This window comes from Malurus melanocephalus, unplaced genomic scaffold, assembly GCF_030028575.1.
Source record: "Malurus melanocephalus ecotype Western Australia unplaced genomic scaffold, MMel_1.1 scaffold_116, whole genome shotgun sequence".
Lineage (NCBI taxonomy): Eukaryota > Metazoa > Chordata > Aves > Passeriformes > Maluridae > Malurus > Malurus melanocephalus.
Genome location: NW_026623348.1, coordinates 363,699 through 379,234, shown reverse-complemented (window position 1 = coordinate 379,234; position 15,536 = coordinate 363,699). Strand labels below are relative to the sequence as shown.

Genomic DNA, 15,536 nt, shown 5'->3' with positions numbered 1-15,536 from the left:
TAGAAGTAGAAAATAGTTCTAAACAAGGCAGTGTTTCAGAAGCAGAGTAAAGAAAACACCTAACTTTAAAATTTCTGCTGCTCTGCACATTGTGATTAAAAACCCATCTGTAATGAGAGATGTCTGATCAGATCAAATCAAAGCATCAGATCCCTGAAACAACTGAAAAATAATTAAGAAATGTACTATGAATCAAAGACAACAGATTTCACAAGAGGAATGCAATGTCAGATAACCAACAAATTGTGATGGAAAACTCTCAGTGATATTCCCATTACACCCTGAGAGAATTCCAGCACTAGAAGGGAGCACAGAATTCCAGGTGGCAGTTCCAGGGTGACACTAAATGTGCAGAATGCTGCTTCCAGGGTCATTCACTTCTCACCAGACAGGGAACGGTGAGCACTGCCAGGTTTAACAAAGCCTTCTGATGTGTTCCCCACTTTAACCCCACAGCCTTTCAAGGAAACAAGAGAATCCCTCTGTCAAGGATGTGACAGGWACTGTACACCTGGGAATAATTATACACTTCAAATCAATTAAATCCTGCTTGTTATTTTATTTTTCAGAGGTGCTGTGTTCCTTCAGTCTACATCCACACTGGCAAACATCATGTCACAATGGAAGCAGATCTGTAAATCAAAATGGTGTTTTGTGTGAAATAAGTCTGTTTTTCCCAACTGTTTAAAGGTAGATAAGTTGTTTAAGTTGCTGCTAATACTGGTTACTAATACTTGGGAATTTATAACAAGTAGCAGAATTTTTTCTCTCCTGACTGATAAAGCACTCCAAAGGAAACAACTCCAGGACACGAGAATGGCTCTTCAAGAGTTTTCAGGCAGTTTTACGAGTTCATCCTTCTCAAAATTAACAGAGATTTTCAGTTCCAATTCTATAATATGATTTTAATTTGCTCTGTTACTGACAGTCATTAAGCACAAAGCTCTAACTGGAATAAAAGGTGTCAGTGCAGCTGCCTTTTCAACACATGGGCTTTCCTCTGCACTGTGGACTCTGTCATCATTCCTTACATCACCTTTAGCAAGAAAATTTTTAACTCAACCTAGAATTTTCTCCTAGTGCTTTGCAGAGACAAAAATCAGTAATCTGAAGGGCCCTCTGCTGGCAGCTGCTTTCCCAGGTGTTGAGATCCATAATTGCTGTCAGGTCAGAGAGCCTGGGCACATCCCTCTGCTCTCCCACAAAAGCACTCTCTTATCATTATAAATCTCCTTTCCCCCACTTCAAAGTGGGATTTTTAAAGCCCTTTTTTGCCCCATCCTTCCTCTGACACAGAAGGATCCACTCTAGCTTGGATCCATTTCTAATTTCTTCACTCTGTTCAGTGACTGCTGACTGTCAAAATGGGTTTGGCCGGATTTTATGAGGAGCTACTTAACTCACTGACAGTTCTTAAAAAATAGAATGGATAAATGCTGGATAAGCAATTCATTCGGAATTTTTTTAAGGTGAACTTTCCACGGCCCTGTTGGATTCTGCAATGAAAAAAAAAAATGGTTCAAAATGCAAGTCCTGAAATTCTGCTTGGATCATACTCATTGAAATGAAGGAAAGAACTTCTCAATACAGGACCCGTCAACTGTTTAAGATCTTGAGAAGCCACTTTAATTAAAAATAAAACTTTTTTAGATCCGCTCAAAGGCATAAAAATGATTCAAACCTATCACTTTGCCTTTAATACTTTCATCTATATGACAGCACAATCCAGGATGCAAAAATCATAACAGCAAGCTGCACACGGATGGGTTGGATATTTCACAGGAAAATAAAATTTTTCTTTTACTAAAAATTACAAAATTCTGAAGCTGAGRAAATCAAGAGTCTAAAACACAGTCCATTGCTATCTGTGTATTTTGAAAAAACAGAAACCTGCCTCCATTSCTCTGTCAAAACAAAGATAAGCTTTAGCTGTGAGCATTTAAGAACTGAGCGAGATCAAAACTCAGGGTTGATTTTAGAAAATAAAAGGGGGAGACTCATACTTGCAAAGTACACTGTGCAAACATATCAGAGCCTTGAACTCTACCAGGGCTCACCCTGCAGATACAAAATTCATAGAAACACTCCAGGAGGTATGAAATTGGTTATTTCACAGCACCCAAATGCATAACCAGCTCCACATCTCACAGGGAATATCAGGCAGTGAAATTACTGTGCRCACCAGAATGGCTTTCATGGAGATGAAAATAACCCAAAAAAACAATGCACATCAGAGCCTATCTGTGGCAATGGAGTACAAATATGAAATTTATGCAGATCCAGAGGGAAAGGAACAATAAACTTCAACTATATGGCTCAAGCATTACTCTTTCCCCTCTCCAAAGCTGTAAACTCATATTAGTGAAAGGAACTGAAGCTGGTAAAAAATATTTACATGTACACAACAGGCCCGCTTTTGTTGTGGTAATGATTCGCACTCCAGAAAATTTTTTAAATGATACAATTTAAAAATTGATAAATTTAAAATTTAAATTTAATTTTTAAATTACTAATTTAAAATTTATAACTTAAAAACTAATTTAAAAAATGTTAAAAATCCTTGTGATTACAATCTTTTTTTCACAACATGCRATACAAGCTGGATGTGTCCAGCCTGTTCCTGGACACTCTCACAAGAGGTGTGCTGGTCTCTGGCTCAATTCCAGGCATGTTCCTAAAAGATCACCTGGGAAATTGGTCATTTTGGATCACAAAASCCCAGAAACATGGCACAGAAATCATCMAAAATACTGGAGCAYTGCACCCACMTKCAGGGTTTTAAGCCATTTYTTGCTCCCTTCYCCATACTCCCTTCACATACTCCATMCATTTCCTACTTCAACCATAAACACCMGGCTTCTCCATGTCTAGAAAGCATCTATCCCATTCCTGGCTTAGTTTAGCATAATTATAGCAATTTGAAAAAAAATAAATAAAGATAAAATACATGTTTCAAACAAAAAACTGCAGTAGCGGGATACTTTAGGTATAAATACCTAGATACTTTTAGGTACATCATTGGTACATTGGTACCTAGATACATTTAGGTACATATTCTGGAAATTGAGGAACTCTGGCACTACAGGMATGCAGGAAGGGAACAGCTAAGCAAAAGAGACAAAAGCTGGCAAGTGAACCCATCAACGCTTCCACATGTGCTGAAAGTTTAATTTCTTGTGTTTTGGTTAGAGAACTGCAAGGAGTAAACCTCGATATCAGAGATAAAATGTCTGTCAGCCAAAGTATCCAAAACTATGCCTCAACATCAAGGTCAGACAGCCTGTGTTATCCCAAGCAAAAGGAATGTCTGCTTCATGTCTCCTCTGACGTGTGGTGAAGCCAGGCAGGCACTGCAGCAGCCACTCTCCCTATAAAGGGGCTGCTTTGCTCTTTTGTAGGAGATAAAAACGGGTGAGAGGTTCTGAGCAAAGCTGGAAACATCTGAGCTGTGACAACCTCTGCCTCTGTCCCCCTTTCTCTGTCTCTGAAGCAAAGCAGAATCTCTCGGGGAAGATGGTGCTGGAAACCCTGAACCCAATGCACTACAACATCAGCAGCCTGGTCCCAGACACGATGCCTGTGGCCACAGTGCCCATCCTCATCCTCATGTGCTTTCTCTTTCTGATATGGAATCATGAAGAAACTTCATCCATACCAGGTAAATTCAGTTTAGCTACAGTGCCACGTCAAAGCTGTCAGAGTAATTGCTGTTTTTTCCTCAAATTTAAGTAYGAAAGTAATGCTGAGCGATGATTTTATGACAAGAAAATGTATTATGAAGCTGTTTAAATAATACAGATTTTTTTAAAATCCTGATAAATGAAATCAGGCTTATTCTACCTCAGTAATCATGCCTTGGCCATATATGTATATGGCATTCAATTTTCAGCTTTATTATGTGTATGCTAGGAAGATACAACACTATTTTGCAAACTCTAGATGTTCGCATTTTCATGTGCATTTGCAACTTTAAACATGTTTTAAAGTTTAAATCTTTCTAAATTGCTTTTACTTTAAACAATTACTTAGGAAGCTATTCAGATTTTAGCAGGTAATGAATCTCTTTCTCCATGTTTAGCGCTGAAGACCCTCCAGAGCAGAACAACAAATTCCCTTTCCCTTCTGTACTACTCTGGGGTCTCATTTAGACATTGCTGGATCAGATTATTTTTCACCAGGTGCAATGCAGTGAAGGAGAGCAGCACACACTCTCACAGGTGTCAGACAGGAATAGCCTAAACCAGCACAGTGACAGCTGAATTAATTCTGAGAAATTGCCAAAAAGATGATTTTTTCCTTCCAGGATGTAGCCATTGTCTTCCCAAATGTGAGCAGTGGTTGGAAACTGTACARAGAAGCAATGAATGTCGCTTCTGGTACCACTGAGAGCTCTCCAGGCTCCCTCAGACACTGAGTGAGACTTCACCACCACAGAGGCAGCTTCTGAGAGAGTTTCAGAGCAGGATTTGTGTGAAGTGCCCCGTTGTGACCGTGACTGTGGTGCCCAAAGCCTCCCAAAGTGCTCAGAGGTGTTTTCTTGTCCGTGAGCCCTGCTGAGACCAAACCTCTGTTCCCCTGTTTCTTAGGGCCAGGATACTGTATGGGAATCGGTCCCCTCCTTTCCCACGGGAGATTCCTCTGGATGGGAGTAGGGAATGCCTGCAACTACTACAACAAAACATACGGAGAATTTGTGAGAGTTTGGATCAGCGGTGAAGAGACATTTATAATTAGCAAGTAAATCCTTATTTTCTATGCTTAATAACTTAAAAACACACCTTTACAATCTCTTTGCTCCTTTTTTCTAAAGTAGAACTGAAGTTATTGTTTTCAAACATTGTCCTAATGAAAACCTTTTACCTCCTGCTGTTCACAGACCTTTTTCTAATCTTGTTTAATCTTTGTAATCTTTGTTTAAAAACTCTGCTGTTTAAGTTTTGATGAATTCTCTTAGTATTTTTGTGTGGAAAGGAAAGCACTGTGGTTCACTCCTACAAATAATTTACCATCTATTTTACTATTGCATTTAATATTAGGATTGCATTCGCTTCAGGAATCTAGACTRATTGCAATGTGGGATTAAATCAAATCTTAAATTTCTGTGTTCTAAGTTTTGCCCTAGATGGAAGTAAATGCTTGAAGGTTATTACTCCAATTCTGCAATTTACTTAAGCAAATACAGCATTATAGTTTTATGAGTAATTCCACTCCAATTAATGGGATTATTCATGAGCCTCAATTATACACAGTATTAAACATAATGCTAAACCACAGTCTATCATTTATTAGCTCCAGTGGGTGGTTGCTTTCTTCTTACATTGGATTATTATAAGTCATTCCAGGCAGGAAAAAAAAAAAAAAAAAAAAAAAAAAAAAAAAAAAAAAAAAAAAAAAAAAAAAAAAAAAAAAAAAAGTAGTAAAATGTTTACCATGTGTAATTGATAAAGAATCAGAACCATCTTAGTAACGATGTCAATCCAATCATACTTTCATTATGTAAAAGCTTTTGAAAGACAGTGCAGCACAGAGAATTATAACAGAATTTGCCATGTGATGTGGGTSAGCTTCATCTCTATTTTAACCTCTGTAGAAAGAGGTAACCATGACAGAGAATCTGTTTACATTCCTATCCCACATAGGTGCTGCAAATATCAACTAATGCAGTAAAATGCTCTGGTGGAGATATGAATGTTTGAAAATACTACAAACTCTTACTGATGTCTTTCCCTGTCTGTGCCACCAACTCATCAGAAACAAACCAGAAACAAACTATTGCATCATTGTACATAGAAAACAAGAATTTCACTTCTTTTTAAAGAAAGAATGTAGAATAAAGTTTTCAGTGGCTGCTAAATTCATTACAAAACTACACATGACCTGGCTCCTGTAAAAGAAAACTAATGTCACCTTTTTTAACCGATGTCACCTGAACTTTCAGCATCAAATCTAACACTGAGGTGCTGATGTGCAGAGAKGAGGTCTGGCACTCTTGGTTACAACAGCTGATGTTTTTGGAGGACTTCACTAAACAGTTCCATAAGGAAAACYTGCTCATACAAGGTCACTTGACAAAGCCCTTCCCTAAAATATCACCAAGTGTCTTCTGCAYAGAGGGACATGGGACGGGAACGAGGAAAACGAGCCTTCTGCACCTTTTCCTTTCTGGAGACAGCTGCCAGAATTCACCAGTACCTTTTCATGTCCAGGGAAATACAGATGGTGTGCTCTGACATGGAAAAAAAAAAGAAGTTTAGAGTTAACTTTACCTCTGGGTCATGCAAAATGATAAACCCCAGCACATTTGCAGTCAATAGAGAAAGTCACATTTCCATTACCTGACTGAAAAAATTAACTWAACCCATGTAAGAAGTCTGAGATTTGGCCCATAGACTATACATGGTAAAGAAAGAAGCATATTATTTCATTTCAAATCTTTGTTCTGATTTTCTTTCTTTTGGTTGCACTCTGATCAGGTTTTCATCACAGCCACATTTCTGAAATGCTGGCTCCCTCTAAAGGAAATGATATCTTAAAGCAAGAATGCTGGCTGCCAGCACCTGCAAATTAAACAGTGYCTTGTTGACTGTAAACAGAATGATTCATATAATGAATTTCCCTTACATGTCAATTTAAGGATATTTATTATTTTTCCACACATACCATATTATGATGATGCATATTTGAGGGATGAATGTATATTAATGCTTCAGTATGTGCCTGGAAATGGCCAAAGGGCTACAGAAGTGTACAAACTATTGACTATACACAAGTAAATCTGTGATTTTGTACACATCAAATATTTTACCTCATCCTCTGAAATATTTGTCATTGCGTACTGCCTGATTATATCATTAATATTTCTACACAGACACACTATTCAGTTTAAAATCCTCCATTAACTATTCACATTTTAATTGAAAAATAGTCTGAATCTGAACAGAATACATTTTTGCTCTAATATAAATTCTGAAGGCATTGATCATCAAGATTTTTAATTATGCAAAAAGAACAACATTTTGTGTTAAGCACTGTACTTCCTGCTAAATTAAGAATGCAAGTCAGCACTTGGGAGCAACTGTAAAATGTCAGAATACAAATGCTGTATTCAATCAATGAACAGGGTTTTTTATTCCAGACTTTTCCCTCCTTCCTTTCCCAGATCCTCCAGCGTGTTCCACGTGATGAAGCACTGGCATTACGTGTCTCGGTTTGGGAGCAAACTGGGATTGCAGTGCATTGGCATGTACGAGAACGGCATCATATTCAACAACAACCCCGCCCACTGGAAAGAAATCCGGCCCTTTTTCACCAAAGGTAACTCAGCATGCACTGACACCCTCCATCCCTGCAGCACACAGCCCATCTTTGCTGAAATGCTGCTGGTTTGTCCAAAATCCTCCTATTTCCCTTTCAAAGGATGACAAACCACCTCAGTTCCACAATGGTTTTACACCGCTCGCTGACACAATAACCTTTGCCATTTTATTGATGCCGTTCTCACCAACTGAGAAATTACAAATTAGTACAACAATTAAGGACATTAATGAGCCTTTTGGTGGTTTTGCCCGGTGTTTCAGCTCTGTCAGGCCCCGGGCTGGTGCGGATGATCACCATTTGTGTGGAGTCGACCATCGAGCACCTGGACAGGCTGCAGGAGGTGACCACGGAGCTGGGGAACATCAACGTGCTCAACCTCATGAGACGGATCATGCTGGACACCTCCAACAAGCTGTTCCTTGGGGTGCCTCTGGATGGTACTGACAGCTTCCTTTCTATGCCTTAGGATGAGTGCATATCCGAGCAAAATTCATTGGTATCCCTCAGCAACTTTGCCTCAAGAACAGATTCTTGTACCATCACATGATTAATTGAAATCGATTAGTTATCATGTTAATTACAGGAGAGTTTTCTATGACCAGAAGTATGCATTAGCCTGTCACCCACCCTAATGAATAGTACCATTTAGGAAGATTCTTTATGCACCAATTTGGTTCAATACCAATATTATATTATGTTCATGCAAGAATCTGAAATCTCTCCACCAAACTGTCTGCCCTGAAAAGTCCACCTAAAAATTTATGTTTTCTGTGATTTCTTCAGCCTCAAAGCCTATGACAGAAATAATATTATGAGGATGTCTAAATTGCTCCATTTCAATGTTCTGCAATAGTTCTGCCTCTGCTCTCCTGTGGGAGATCCTTGGTTCTGGCGGACACACCTCCATGTCCTTGTAGCAATTTACCAAGAGTTTCTACACAGATCTATATCTTTTGCAGTGTGTTACCTAACAGCAAAATTTTACCCACCAGTTGCTTTTCAAATTCYCATTAACTCAATGGAGTAGGAAACAGAACCTTATTATTATTTTTTCTGAAGGGTTTTTGTTACTCGACAATTGACTTTGTTTTTGTTAACATTCRTTTTCAGAAAATGCCATTGTGCTCAAGATTCAAAACTACTTTGATGCCTGGCAAGCACTTTTATTAAAGCCTGACATATTYTTTAAGATTTCTTGGTTCTGCAAGAAATACGAAGACGCAGTGTGAGTATCAGCAGTTCTACAAAGTGTTTGTGTTCGATTCTTTCTGTCCATGAAGTATTTTCCTTGGTGGCTCCCTCTGCCTCTTAGAAACTGAACTGWGACCCTTGCCAAGGTGGCTGCTGAAGTCCTCTGTCCCCAGAGCTCAGACAGAACAAGAATTTGGCACTGACAGAACAAAATTTGRCACTGATGCTACAAGGAGCTGATCTACCGGGACAGTTTAAAGCTTTGTCTACCCAGTCCCAGTTTATTCCCCAAAATATCAGTTCATGCACACTCAAATGTGAAACTAAATTGAGATCACTGGTTCACTTCTGACGAGGAAAAGCCATGCAGTGATATTTGCTGTCTAGATGAGGACAGGCAGAGCAGGTTACAGCTCATCAAAACGAGGAAAACCTTCTCCATTCAGGGCACAGCCTCAGAAGAGTTTACCCTTGAGTTTATTTCCTACAAGGAAATAAACAAATTCTTTGGAAATGGTAATAAAACCTCTATTCTTTAATAATATATATATAGACACCATTTTTTCCTTTTCAGTCTATTCTATAAAAAGAGAATTAGATTTCATTCCAGACTGACAAGAAATWATTTAAGAATAATATGAAAATACATCTTGCCTTAGAATTACTGATTTTGTTGAGAATCATACAGGCATTCACATGAGTACCTAATTTCTGCCATTCTTAGCTTCTTTTCTTGGTAATATCTCTGTATTTTTAGTCACACCAATATATTGCAGATTTTTATCAATATGTTGGATTTCATCTGTTTTCAGCAAGGATCTTAAAGGAGCGATGGAAATCTTAATAGAACAGAAACGACAAAAGCTTTCCACCGTTGAAAAGTTGGATGAACACATGGACTTTGCATCCCAGTTGATTTTTGCACAGGTATTGGGAATGTACTCCAAATATGGCCAATTTTGATTTTTCTGACATTTTCCTGAACACAGGCTTTGCAATTTAAACCTCATATGCCTCTCTAAAAGTCACATCATCATAAAGGGATGCTGAGTAAGTTGGTGCTGTGGAGTCCCTGACAGTGATTCAAATAACAATATYTGTATTTCAGGTTCAGGTGTTTGTCACGTTTATTTCATGGCTTAAACAACATCTCTAAACTCTTGCACCTATCCCTGAGAGTCCTTCTGTCTTTCCCTAACCCCTGTGTTTTATTTAACTCATTGACTTTTGTTTGCAAAGGTTTCAAACTCTGTATAATTCCTATCTTTTATAATCTCTCACAGTTCACAAACTCTGTGAGGAAATGCAATAAATTCATGAGAATCTGAGTTCAGAACACACRTTCCTGCTTTTCTGTATGACAATACACACCTACCAAACCATGAGCTTTCTGTTTTTTCTCTGAAGGACAAAAAAGAAACTTTATTTAGCATATTTATGTCTATAGGACTTTTGTTGGCATCGGAAGTCAGCAATCAATATTTTCTCAAAAATTTCCTGTTTTTTTTTTTTTTTTTTTTTTTTTTTTTTTTTTTTTTTTTTTTTTTTTTTTTTTTTTTCAGAACAGAGGGGATCTGACTGCTGAGAATGTGAACCAGTGTGTGCTGGAGATGATGATTGCTGCTCCTGATACTCTGTCTGTGACTCTCTTCTTCATGCTAATCCTGATTGCAGAGCACCCCACAGTGGAAGAGGAGATGATGAGAGAAATTGAAACTGTTGTGGGTAAGCAGGAGCTGCAAAGTCAGTGATGTGGGAATAGAATTTTTGCTTCAGCAGTAATCTAATTTCATTTTTCTAAACCTGAAAATCTGAAGTGTTTTTTCTAACAGAAGTGTTTGCTGTAAAACATATTAACTACTTTTATATGTAAAAAAATATATTCAAGAGCAAATGAAAAAATTATGAACAATTTGTAAAATAAAATGGGAATAATSAGAATTKATAATCTATTAGAAAGMATGTGCTATATTCTCTCCTCAACRCAGTGCAACCACAGTGCAAATCAGYGTTCACCTCAAGTCTCATTGAAATTATTTTCCATTTACCTTGAATTAGCAAAAGGGGGCACTCATTTCAAATACTCCTAATCACCAATATTTCTCTGTCATAAAATGCAGAACTTCTCTAAGTTTCACTATGACTACAGAGGGGAAAGTCTAGATAAAATTAAAATTATATTCTGATGTCATCCATTTTGATCTCAAATTGGCCTCCTCTAAGTACTAATTACTAACTATTCAAAACACAATCAAGATCTTCCAAATTTGTATTCTTCCCCTTCCCTAGACTTCATTCAAAGCCTGACACAGAACCAATATAGAAACTAATTTCACCCACTCTTATTTAAGATTTACTTCTGGTCTGTTWAACACTGGAAAATGTATCACAAGCCTTTCACTTTTTTCCTGAGATACTTTTAACAATCCTTGTTTTATTATTCTCATAAGAGGACAATTTTCCCTCTCTCTTTCTGAAGCCTTACCCTCCAAGGCAGTCGAACATTGTGTTTTCCTTAAGGAGATTAATTTTAGGAATTATCTTCCAGAAACATTTTGATATTTGCACAAGGAAGCTGTTAAATTCCCAACCCMCCAACCTCTTCCCTTTTGCCTCATTCCACCAGGTGACAGAGACATACAAAGTGATGACATGCCAAACTTAAAAATCGTGGAGAATTTTATTTATGAGAGCATGAGGTACCAGCCAGTGGTGGACCTGATCATGAGGAAAGCTCTGCAGGACGATGTCATTGATGGGTACCCCGTGAAAAAGGGGACAAACATCATCCTCAATATCGGACGCATGCACAAGCTCGAGTTCTTCCCAAAGCCAAACGAGTTTTCTCTGGAAAATTTTGAGAAAAATGTAAGTTTTCTGTCTTATTTCTTATGGAAATTTGGATATTGTTTATTGTTAGTGTYTCTTACTTTGCTCAAGACCTTTGTGACCATAAGGCCATTCCCCTCTGTAAAAGTGACGAGTTAGCTACACAACCTGCTTATTACTCTTATTATTATTATTATTAGAGCCAGGCAGATATTTTCCTGTCAAACTGCCTTTTAAGTAAAAAATAATTGTAATATAGAAAACAACAGTTTTTCCAGACATAGTAATTTTGATTAAAAATCTCTGATTAAATTTGTCAGACACATGTGGTTGTTATTATATMCCCAGACACTGAACAAAATAAAGAGGCTTTAGGGGCCAGAGCCATGTTAGCAGCCAATACATAATAATTTTGTTACAACACAAAATAAGAGCTGAGGTTACCTGAGGATTCTCTGGAGAGGTGAAGGAGTGCACTAACTTCCAAGAGACTGAAGATCTAATACCCATGTTATTAYTTTTCTTTTCTTTTAATAATTATTATTACTAAATTAAAATATTTTATAGGCCATAATGAAAATTTTAACTAACTTAATTCTGCAGGTATTCAGTAATTCAGTCCCCATTCAGCACTGAATTTCAATTAAAGTTATATTCTAACTACCAGAACTGGAATCAAAAGCAACATGTGAACTTTTTTCCTAAGTRCAATCCCCTGCTATTCAAATCATCCTTCAGATTACTTGCTTAGACCTCTTCTCTTCTAATTACTGATGAAACAATTGGTTTTGTGAAACTGTGTTTGTTCAGCAATAATAATATGGAGAGATCAAAACTGTACAGAAATAAACAGCCTACTTTGATACACCAAAAATGGACTCACTACTAAAAACACCTGAAGAAAGAGCAAAGAAAACAAAGAAACAARAGATAGGAGTGTTCAAGCCAGAAAAACACCTGTAAGGTTTACCTGTTTCTAATAAAAAAAGCAAAGCGTACCACATGTGGCACACACAAAAATGAGCATGAATCAATCTGGTTAACATTTCTGAACTGCTGTTTGGTTAACCAGAGCAAACTCTGCACAAAGCAGCAAAAACAACTGCTCAAAAAACAGTCTTTGTAGAAAATTCAAGAAAAGAGTGATTAAGTTTATCAAAATTAGAATTCACTGTGAATAGATTCCATTTTGCYACCCATCATTTACATTCCAAGTGTTTCTATCAAAAATTGATATCTTGCTTAATTTACAAGTACATTTTGCTACTAAAAATATTTCCCCTTGACCAAATATTTAACCACACGTTTTCTATCTGACTTGATGCATTCTTTTTGCCACATAATTATTCTGGCAGGCACAATTTTCATCCAGTTCTCTAAAAGAATAGCAATCCACAGCATTATGTATGCTAAGATGCCATTGTTAGAATCTAAACATTTTTTCCATTTTCCCAGGCTGTGCTGCCAGCTGCTGTACTTGCTCTCTGTTATAAACACTTGTATTTACATAGMATTTTTCAAAAAGTGTAGCTCAGTTTATTTCAAAAAAAATAATAATAACAAGGAGACAGTTCTGTCGCTCTGAAAATAAAAAAGGGACACATTTTTCCAGATGATTTGATATAAAGCAACCTTTTCTACTCTATTCTTGCTAAAAAGGAAATCAGAACATACTCAATATCTTACTTTTCTAAAAGGAAATTCCAAAGATGAAGAAAAATATTTATTACCAGAATTTCTTTTTAACGGATCTCTTCAATGCCAATACAAGTAGCAGAAAMTGACTCTACAATCTTTAATAGTTTTGGGAATCCTGCATTTTGTATTTCAGCTGACAGGACAGAAGAAAAGAATTTTGTAAGTGTTATCTCTGTATTGGATATCAAATAAAAATTTTTGTATTTGATTTTATGACAAACTAGTTCCCAGGAACTTTAGCTTTACTATTACAAATGTAGTTGGTGTTTGGCTTTGTGGTTATCCTTAGCCAAGGCATCAGCCTGTATTTCAGATATTTATGAGCTTTATAATGAATATTTGCTGGAAAACTTTTTAACGAACTTTAATGCATTTGAAGAGCAGAAGCTTCACTCCATTTCACAGCTTGTGGTAATGTCCTTGTAGTTCCCAGGACAAACAGACAAATAGATGAACAAATTTAACTGCTGCACTGTACAATCCCTGCCACCTCAGCACTCCAAAGAGCTGCTCATGCTCCTGCAGTGTCTGCAGCTGGGCCTGGCTTGGGTGGCATTTCCAGTGTGAAACGAGTCATTGCTCCTAAAAGTCTCCACAAGCTTTTCAGAATATATCTACCACCAATTTCCATCATAATTTTCACTACTTYTATGGAGARCAATCCATCTCAGAGTTAACTCCTRGTTTAATTAATTCCTAATTTTCTCTGCAGGTTCCTTCGCGCTATTTCCAGCCCTTTGGATTCGGCCCCCGGAGCTGTGTAGGGAAGTTTATTGCCATGGTGATGATGAAGGCCATCCTAGTGACTCTCCTGAGGAGGTGCAGAGTACAGACAATGAAAGGAAGGGGCCTGAACAACATCCAGAAAAACAATGACTTATCCATGCACCCCATCGAGAGGCAGCCGCTGCTGGAGATGGTTTTTACACCCCGAAGAAACACCAGCGAGGACCAGGGCGATGGAACAGAGCAGCACTAAACTTACAGGGCTTTCTCAGCTGCTAAGAAATGCTCAGCATTCCTAGTTTAACATGCAAAGTAAAACGTTTTGTTGCCCCTAATTTGTTCTGTCTGAACAGCAGAACCACAGGCCACAGCCAGAAAGACTAAAAGTACAAAATCTCCCTGTTATGGGTGATGCCATGCCACACAAATACTGATTGCTTTTTAGAACCATGGAGTTCAGACAAAGTTATGCCATCCCTTTCAAACACTGCCAGTGCATAAAAAGAACATTCCTGATGCATGTTTAATTCAGGGACTGCACAAGTCCCTTCTCCTCCACTTCCCCGAAGCAGTACTTGACTACTGCAAAAGCTCTAATTGACTGTTTTTGAAAACAGCTGAATAAATAATATTAGGTCATTTCCAGACTAAGAAACAATTTAAAATATTGAAGACATCTAAAAKCTGTAAAGAAATGTTTGAAAAAGAAGGCATTCAAACATTTTTCTTTACCATGTTCTGCTGCCCTGTGAAACAGATACCAAAGATTTACAGTGTCACATAGATTCTACCAATAACAGGAATTTTCAGAGTACTGGGTAATAATGGCAGTTCTCTGTTTGTAAAACCCAGTGTCCTGCTGCAGGGGATCTGTAAACATCTCAGTAAATGAGGTAATGAAGATGAAATATTAATAATCAGTATTACACGGGTGGGGGGCACGCAGCCCCACCTCCTCAGCTGATTTACTGCAGAAATTCCCCAYCTCACCTCAGTTTGGTGAGGAGAGTCAAATTCCCTCTAAGCTGCCTGAGATATGCCAAATCTCTTTTTTGACCTGGTTTTAATTGCTCAATTCTGCTTCAGAGAGTCAGATTTGGAGCTGTTGCTGTGTTCCCACAGCACAAGTGTCCCTCCCTGGTTATCCCAATAACTCGTGTTGCTTCTCCTGCAAGAGCYCTCAAGCACTTTGCTCCTTGCCCACTGATGTAGAAAGGTTCTGTAGCTTGAGAAACCCTGTCCCAAGAGGCAAATTTTGTTGGGTAAATGCTCAAAGATTTATAGCAATAAAGGAGAAAAGTTCTGAAGTAACAAGCAGATTTCTCGAAAATGTTTTTCAAGGTGTTCTGCATACACRGGTTTTTATTTTAACCATAAACCAAGCTGAGGTTTATACTTGATCCTTAACAGGAAAAAGTGGCAATTACCCAACATTTCTGTTCAGAATTGACCCATCTTGAAATCCATACAATCTGAACATTGGTAGCTCTGCTCGACTAATGAGGAGTTGTTAGTTTGGTCAAGAAGAAAAAGATCTGCCTGGCTTAATGACGACATTCCTTGACATTTTCCATTTTCATTAATCTCGAGTTTTCCTACTGTGTAACACAAAGAAAGGGAGTTTCCAGTTAAAGCATCTTGAGAAAGACAACCAACCAATGTACAATAGGCTTCATGTTAACCTTTTCCTTCCAAGTAATTTAAACCATAATAGAAGTGGGGAGGGGGAGGTGGGGGGAGAGAAAAAGTAAGAAAAAATCTGTGTCTTTACTTTG

The 15,536-nt window shown here is 37.8% G+C and overlaps 1 protein-coding gene across 1 annotated transcript; it reads left to right on the top strand.

Moving 5' to 3' along the window:
* Nucleotides 1–3,477: 3,477 nt before the first annotated feature.
* On the top strand, nt 3,478–14,130 carry LOC130575817 (aromatase). Its single transcript, XM_057369976.1, has 9 exons — nt 3,478–3,658; nt 4,587–4,737; nt 7,160–7,314; nt 7,578–7,754; nt 8,428–8,542; nt 9,321–9,435; nt 10,071–10,233; nt 11,135–11,376; nt 13,748–14,130. Exons 1-9 carry the CDS (start codon nt 3,514–3,516, stop codon nt 14,012–14,014), a joined length of 1,530 nt encoding a protein of 509 aa, XP_057225959.1. The 5' UTR covers nt 3,478–3,513; the 3' UTR covers nt 14,015–14,130.
* Nucleotides 14,131–15,536: the final 1,406 nt, after the last annotated feature.